At 28.8% G+C, this 8,410-nt stretch overlaps 2 protein-coding genes across 2 annotated transcripts in view; one reads left to right on the forward strand and one right to left on the reverse strand.

Moving 5' to 3' along the window:
• LOC136797314 (protein cordon-bleu) overlaps positions 1-1,200 on the forward strand; it is a gene marked incomplete at its 5' end in the record, with an annotated part of 16,812 nt that extends 15,612 nt beyond the window's left edge. The window contains 1 exon segment of the mRNA XM_067053556.1: positions 1-1,200.
• A 1,194-nt stretch (positions 1,201-2,394) lies between these two features.
• The window catches only part of LOC106689840 (facilitated trehalose transporter Tret1), a gene marked incomplete at its 5' end in the record, with an annotated part of 19,234 nt that continues 13,218 nt past the window's right edge, over positions 2,395-8,410 (reverse strand). Inside the window, 7 exon segments of the mRNA XM_014435027.3 lie at positions 2,395-3,106; positions 3,455-3,693; positions 3,795-3,992; positions 4,075-4,200; positions 4,637-4,717; positions 5,395-5,600; positions 5,936-6,115. Coding sequence (XP_014290513.3) covers positions 2,842-3,106; positions 3,455-3,693; positions 3,795-3,992; positions 4,075-4,200; positions 4,637-4,717; positions 5,395-5,600; positions 5,936-6,115 — 1,295 coding nt within the window.

An 8,410-nucleotide genomic window follows, 5' to 3' on the forward strand; every position in this document is an offset into this window, starting at 1 on the left:
TTTTTTTTTTTAAAGAGCCGAAATATATTAATTATTTTTACTTACACATTATTATTTTTTTTAACAATATTAATCAAATTCTTTTGGATAGTATAGGAGGATTGAAATTATTTATCTTAAATGAATGCAGAATTAATGTTGAATAACGTAAAGCATTCCAGGCTGTTAGTGTATTGTATTGGAATGGTAGATATAATATCTTAATTTTTCTAAAAATATCAAATTACTTTGTAGTGTGAAGCAGTTTGTTTTATTTTGTCGATAGAAGAAAATTATTTGAAATGGGAGGTAAAAAAATATTTCATTTACTGTTGAAAATAGCTTCTCATATTTTAGCGATAATAACTTTGAAAGATACACAACGAATTATTTTATGAATACTAATGAAAATGTAATGAATTTTTATTTTGTATCGGAAGCTACATAAGTAATTGTGAGACTGCTATGTAGAGTCCAATAGATTCAGTCTAACCCTCATGTTATTTACCCAAATATATATTATTTTGCCAGGGTTATGGTTGACTCATGCTCAAATATAGCCAAATTGTACATACAATTAAGAGATTAATATGTTATGTTATTATATCGAAAATTTGCTTTAGTCAAATGTATTGGTTATGGTTTAGAGGAAAGAAAGGGATTTTTTTTGTTTCATTTTACAAAATTTTTCACTTTTTTCTATTGTTTTCGGTAGTATCTTCTATCTAGTCCAGTTCCTCTAGTCCCCACTCTTCTGAAAGTATCAACTCTAGTCTGTAAGTGTTGCATTAAGGATCATGTATCTATCTTTCTTTAGTAAAATATTACAAATATTTTATTTTAATTCTTAAAAGATTTTTTTTTCTCTACGAATGGGAATGAATACATACTTTTATAACTTCCATTATATTGTTATGTTTGGTTTTCGAGCTTGTTTCTTCGATTTTGAAAAAAAAAAAATGGTTTCTTATAATTTTAATTTTCTTGAGTTGTTCATTAGATAATTTTAAGTTTCTTATTTTAATAAATTAAAAAGTGAAAAACAAGTATTGAAGCAAAAAGAATTCCTCGAATCGTTAATATGCAAATATGTAATCATGTATACTGGTATAATATTAAAATATCCTGGTATTTTCCTCTGTTCTGTTTTGTGTATATTCTTTATTTATTTTGTACATTATTTGTAAAACATATATATTTAAATAAAAGTGTACACATTTATTAATCTTTATTTTATGTCCTGATGGGTTCCTTCTTATAATTACATGAGTTTGAATTTGTTATCGAAGTTCCAACTACATGAATGCAGATACTGAGAATACACATTTTACCTAACTTTATTGGCGGTAAAGTTTTTTATTTATGTAGGCATTAAAGGAATATAACTAATTTTTCCCTCAAAATAGAAATTGTTCACTTGCATTGTACATTTTAGATATCTAGGACCAAATATGGTTCCATGTCTGTCTGTAGTTGCATTTGGTTCAGATTTTGATGAAATTTTCAGGGATTGTGGATGCTGGTATTTTGTTTGCCCCATATCAATCCACCCACTAACCTTATTTTGCTTGGCACATCTATATTTTGAAAATGGTACATCTGATTTGGCCAAATTTGGAGATTTGTTTAAATTTGATCGAGTATCAATTTCATCAGACTCTGTCAACTACTTTTACTTAACAACTTAAGCACAAAAGTATTTTTCTTGAAACTCATGTTTCAAACAAGGCTCCACCCATGGATTTTATTTCAAATGGCAAATTGAATTTATTAGAAAATACATTTATTTTTAAACATTAGAATATAGATAATAAGGTATTTGGCGACATAAAAAAAAAAAATTAAATAATGTTAATATTATTGTGAGTCAATTCAGAAATGCAATCATGTATGCTCTAATTAATATGGACTCAGGATTAATTATTAATTTCAGTTTTAAAAACTTAGATTATTAATCTGTGTACCAACAGAAATAAAACACTGGCAGCCATTATAATTTCATACGTGACGTCATTTAGATATGACAACAAACAACATTTGATTTAGCAATACACACTTTTCAACTGTTTTAAAATTATTATGTATTTTGTTATTAAAAGAATTCCTTTTTTTTTTTTCTTCAAAAACAATCATGGAATATGGTTTCATGAAAGTAGAAAGTACAAAGTACTGTACTGCACAAGTACAGAAAGTACCATCTTTAATTTTAAAAAGTTTTAAAACTTTAAGTTTCTAAACTTTTAAAAAGTTTTAAACTATTTGTTCTTTTTTTTACCGCAACCCTGACCATCTTCAAATATTTAATGTAATTATAGATGGTTAAGAATGAAAAAAAAAATTCAATTTAATAATATACTAATTTATTTTATATATTACATTGTATAAAATATAGAATCTTATGTTGAAATTTTATTAAAATACAGAACATTAAAATTTGAAAGAATACTGTCATGTGAGATCAACAATATATTCTTTATCTCTGTTCACATTTTGGTAATAAATTATAAGCTATATTAATTTCTATTTCTGTATAAAAATATTGATCGGAATTACATTTTATAAAAATTATCTTAAAAATAGGCTCTATATCTAATTTAAAACTGTAAACACTGATTTGGTCTTTAGGTTTCTTTATTGTATAATAAATACAACTCATTGATATGTTATTTTCATCTTTAGTTTATGGAATCTTAACATTGATTGACAATCAGTGAATTTGTTCTGGAAGGCATAAAATAGGAATCCTTATAATATTGCTATCCAATGTCTGATATCACATTTTTGATTTAAAGCTATTCTAAAAATTAATAAATATCATAAATATATATATTTCGGACGGTTTCTTAGGAAGATATATCATTTTCACACTACATTGTCCAATTTTACTTTATCATTAGGTTTACTCTTATTTTTTTCATAATCTTTTTCGATATCTTCTAGTGGACGGCCTTCTGTCTCAGGCATAATGAAATATAGGAAGAAAAACCCAATGAACGTTATTACTGAATAAAACATGAATAATCCTCGAAGTCCAAGAAGCTCTTCTAAGCTCTGGAACGATTTAGTCGCAGTAAAACTTATCAGGTAGGAAGAGGCTGCCGAGAGGCCACTGGCCATGCTCCTTCCCCTGAAAAAACATTGATATGTAGAAACATGTTTATAATATTAACACAAACTGTCATAAATAAAAGTTAAAAAAATCTTGGTTATATAAATTTATTAAATAATAGAAAATTAATTCATCAGTGACCAAGCATATTCAAATATGATTCTGACATCATTGCAGAATGCATGTGATGTTTGACACTTCTTAGAGAAATTTCAGAATTGAAAATGTATGCATTAAATTTCACTGTTTTTATGTTCTTTTAAGGGATGTTAAATTTAAATTTTAAGTTATCATGGATTACTTATTGTTTATTAGGTTAGTGAAATAACTTAAAGTTAGTACATAGCAAAGACTACCTCTAATTACCTAAATGGAAAAACTTCACTGACAAGAGCCCAGACAAGACCTTGTGCTCCGTAACTAGATGAGAAAGCAAGGGCCATATAAGAGAAGAAGGAGACCCAAGGGTGCGAGAAGAAACAAAGGAAACTGGCAGATATTGCAGCTATAATCATCGAAGACAGAGCGATTGGTCTTTTCTTGAATTTAGCCACAGTGAGCATACAAAGTACTGAACCTGCGAATCCAACAGTTCCAAACACTACCTGCAAATTTTCGAATGATTTTTATTTTTAAGTATAAGCCAGTTAATTTACTATTGTAAATCTTTATTTGTTCCAAAATTGATCAATTTTAATAGCCTTACAGTTGCCTTGTACGCTTCCAAAGGCATGTTGTAGTCCCTTGCTATTAGAACCATATAAGGTCTAGTTGCCGTAATTCCTGTGAAGTTGGAAAAGAAGAAGTAACCAACAATTAGCCCTAGCGGTTTAAGCATACTAGGGCGCACAAAGTCTTTTATTTTTTCTTTCATTGTTAACTCCTCAAATTCTTTTTCTGGTTGCTAAAATGTGAAAACAATAATTAAATTTCATATCACAAATATTTATTAAATTTTCATATATTTTAAAAGCTATGTACTAGACCTGGACTACTGTTCCATCGTCTCCAGTGAATGCAGGATTTACAACACCATTGGTTTTTCGAAGTTTTGTGGCTTCTGTGTACCTTGATAGTTCATCGAATTCCTTCTTCACATGCTCTGGGCTCACCTTTCAGAAAAAAAAAAAAATATTAAAATCTGATTAGTTGTTTAAATTATTAATGATGGCAATAATTTAATATAGAAGATACTCTGTAAGTATAAGAACAGTTTAAGCAAAGCCATGATGTATAAATCTAAATTGAAAATTTGTTAGAACGAGCATTGTACTTGATTACTTATTCATTAACAAAAAAATTGCCTCTGTAAAATTTCTGATTTCAGAATAATCTTAATGATCTATTGACTGATAATGATACAAGTATTGCTACTTATATTCCATTTCATTAGAAATTACATTAGTAATTTTTGATCTATATTACAGGAATTTTGATTTTTCTTATAAATATAACATCTTCTTATAAGAAGTGATATGACAGTGAAACTTTGTGAAACAATAAGTAAGTTTATGAATACGGTTTATAAATAATGAATGATGATCTTACCCATCCTCTCAACCAGCAGAGGGCATTTTCTGCATCTTTGTGCCTGCCTCTTGACATCAACCAAACTGGAGTTTCCGGAACCTAATAAAAAAATCGAAACAGATTTTGATTTAAAATATCATGCATAAATTTATTTAAATATATTATAAATATACCAATAATCCAAATTGCTTCATTTAATTTGTGATGAGGTATGACATATAAAATCTATAATGAACTTTACAGAAGTGAAATTAAACAAAAAATCAAAATGAAAAACTTCTGTTAATATCGAAATATTCTTTCACTCATAAGTATTGAATATATGGAATAAAATGATTTAGTGTATAAAGTAAAAAATATATAATAAGAATCAATAAAGTAAATTAATGTGAATGAGTTTGAATAATTACTCTTTTCATTAACTTTTAGTTATTGTATTAACTAAAAGCAGAAAGATGTAATAAGGAATAAATTTTAAGAAAAATCAATGTTCTAATCTTACGAATTAATGGAGTCTGAAATATGTTGTTTATTTCCTGATAGATTTTAAATTATTAAACATAGAACTGAAACAGATAAAAAGATCACAGTTCAGCTTGGAATATTTAATGTATTGGAATATTATACGTAAAATGTTTGATTTTGTAGCTATCCTAATTTTACAATTACAAATTAGAAACTGAAAGAACAATAGGGAAAATAATTGTGACCAATGAAAGCTTTTTAGACTATTTTCTTCTTCAGTTCTTTGTTAATGAATAACAAACCAAGCATACCTGACTTATGGCAATGATAGTGACAATTGGGACAGCGATGGATATGGCAGCAGCTACTCTCCAGGTGACTAGGGTGCCCAGGATATAGATGAAGTTCATTCCAAAGGTAGCGAAAAGGTTAGCGTAAGAGGTGAGAGTACCACGAAGACGTGGCTGTGAGATTTCTCCGACATAGGTGATGATCGGGGCTTCCATGAATCCAACACCTTAAAATTGAAGATAGTGTACACATTAGCATCAGCATCAATTATAATATTGTGAATTGAAGTTTTTGGTTTTACTGGATCATTAAGTGTTGATTTCATAGAATCTCGAAAGAATTTTTGAAGTAAATTTATATTTTTAAAGAAATAATGTTGGCAATTAAACTATGGTAAGTGACTTCTGGTCTAAGTTAAAACAATCTATTAAACAAATATTTTAATACTGTGAAAGTTTCTATTTTTCAGTTACCATTTTCTATTTTACACTCGAGTACCTAACTTAGGTTAGATCAGATGAATGAGTGTTCAAATGATGATTATACAAAATCTCAACTTACCAAGTCCCATGATCATTGCTGCTGAGTAGAGTGTCAGTTTGTTGGCAGCGGTGTAGAGGAGGAACCACCCCAGTAAGTGGGGCAGGTTGACTACCATCATGGCGTACTTTCGGCCCAGGGGCTCCAAGATGAAGCCGGACAGGACGCTGCCCAGAGGCTGGCACAGGAACAGGATGCTACCTGTCGGCAACCCAGGGCTTAGTCAGAAAATAATAAATTAAAGAATATATATATAAATATATACTAATATATAAAGCTGAAGAGTTTTTTGAATGCTCTTATTACCAGAACTACATCACATATTTTTCACACTAGAAGCTTTTTATTCCTATTGTATGAGGTATTTTTTGAAAATTTCTTTCTGTTAATACCCTTATTTCATACCTTTTTCATCTACAATGAAAATTTAATAGTTGACTGTGATGTATATATTCATGAGGAGATGGTTGGTTGTGGCCAATGATGAACTTAAAAAAGTAAAAACATATTTATACCCATCTTCAGGATCAACTATCAGAAATAATTTTACTATAATATAAAATAAACACCTTTGTTTAAGCATGATTACTGCTTTTTAAGCACATAATAGTTTTTTTCCCTTGAACTCTTATCCCTAATTAATATCTCTTTATAGTCTCCTCTCTTCTGTAATTGCTATGTTATTTCCCAGTAGAAGAGAGAAGGTTTTAAAAAGATATTAGTTTGGAATAACATTCTAATATCAAAATGACAATTTACTACTGATAAACTAAAAAAAAAGAAAGATGTTTATTGGATGTATTATTAAAATAAAGTTTTTACTTTATAACATGGGCAAATTATTTCAGATCATTGATCCTTATGATAGAGGAAGAAATCCCAAGTGTTGATAAAAAAAAATATATGTGTATAAAATAAAAATATCAAAAGGAAGGAGTTTTCATTAAAAAAAAAAAAAAAACCTAATTCAGTCAGGAACTATCTGTTCGATTTGAATAATTCTCATTGAATTAGAAAGATCATTTATTGAGGAAGGCTTTAGGTTTTATAGTGTCACGATACGACTCATAAAAATGGAACAATAATCATATAATAAAAAGACAACAATTGCCTGTGAGGCAAATTTTTAATGAAAGATCTTCTTATCAATTCTGTGTGCAATGAGACTGGATTTGAAAAAATGAGCTATAAATTAACTTAAATATGTATATTTTATAAATCACACTTTATTTGTGAATGTTTTTCTCAGCTTTCTTTTGGGCACTAGAAAGCCCACTTCTAGAAAAACTTCTACATTTAATATAATTCAATTTCATATAAATATAAATCTTTTGGGTTGGTTTGGATTGGGCTCCTGATTTACCAAAATTTGTAGTGTGAAATTAGATTTCTTTGCCACGGTGCTTCAAATATTGTGCAATTTAGCAAAGCACCAAAAAAGTTTACGTGGGCCATAGAACGATTCCAAAAAAAACAGGAAATTCAGGTGTTGAGTGTTTTTTTTTTTAAATTGTTTCATTTTTTGTTGAATAGGAAGCATTAGTTAGAAATACAAATTGGTTAGTTCAAAATTGAAGCATAATAAACACAAAATTTTCCTTGAAAACACCTTCAAATGATTTTTAAAAAAGACACATTGTCCTTGCTCTTAAAGAAAATCTTATCCAGTCTATTATGCTTAAATATTTTGCTGAGGAAATCATTTTTGTGCCATAACTAAACCATTTAGTATTTCTCAAGTGAAATTCTGAAAAGAAATATAGACGCATTTTGTTCCTTTTTAATGCTTTTATCCTTTTTATTGATAACCTATTATTTATTCTATTAAATTATTTAAATGAACCGAAATAGGCTGTTAGCTACTATTTTAAAAATTATTAGACCCTAGATGACTTCAACAAACACATCTTCCTAATGTGATATTTCATTCAACTTTGCAATCAATATGTTATTTAAAATGGAGAATGTCTATATTTTCACCCTTGTAACCATGGAAATGAAACAAAGAGGAGAATCCATTAACTTATTTTTACATAAATTATCATTATTATTTTTTAAATATTTAAATAAAATAAGTAAAAATACAATACATAAAATATTGTAATAATAATAATGAAGGACTAAAGAACCCGACGGTTCGATGCCGATACCACCAATCGCTCTCTGCATACATCCTTCCAGTGATGCCCCTCCGTATTCCCATCTACGATACGGTCTGCCCCTCCGACGTTTACCTGTCGGTTCAGTGTTAATTAACATTTTAGGAATTCGCTAGTTACTAAGCCCTACAACCTTACACGGGCATCTTATACGCTGCATTGCAGAAGGCGCGAGCTAAGCAGTTTCGAAATTGAAAAAGTAACAAGTATTTCCCGCCTTCAACCTAGCTTCTATTTCCTCATCAATACCTTTTTTTCTATTTAATGTAAAAGCTAAATACTTAAACCTATCTCCTTGTTTAAACGCATTGCTTCCTATATCTATATCTCCGAAATT

This window comes from Halyomorpha halys, unplaced genomic scaffold (genome assembly GCF_000696795.3).
Source record: "Halyomorpha halys isolate HHAL.00 unplaced genomic scaffold, Hhal_1.1 Scaffold1493.1, whole genome shotgun sequence".
In the NCBI taxonomy this organism is placed as follows: domain Eukaryota; kingdom Metazoa; phylum Arthropoda; class Insecta; order Hemiptera; family Pentatomidae; genus Halyomorpha; species Halyomorpha halys.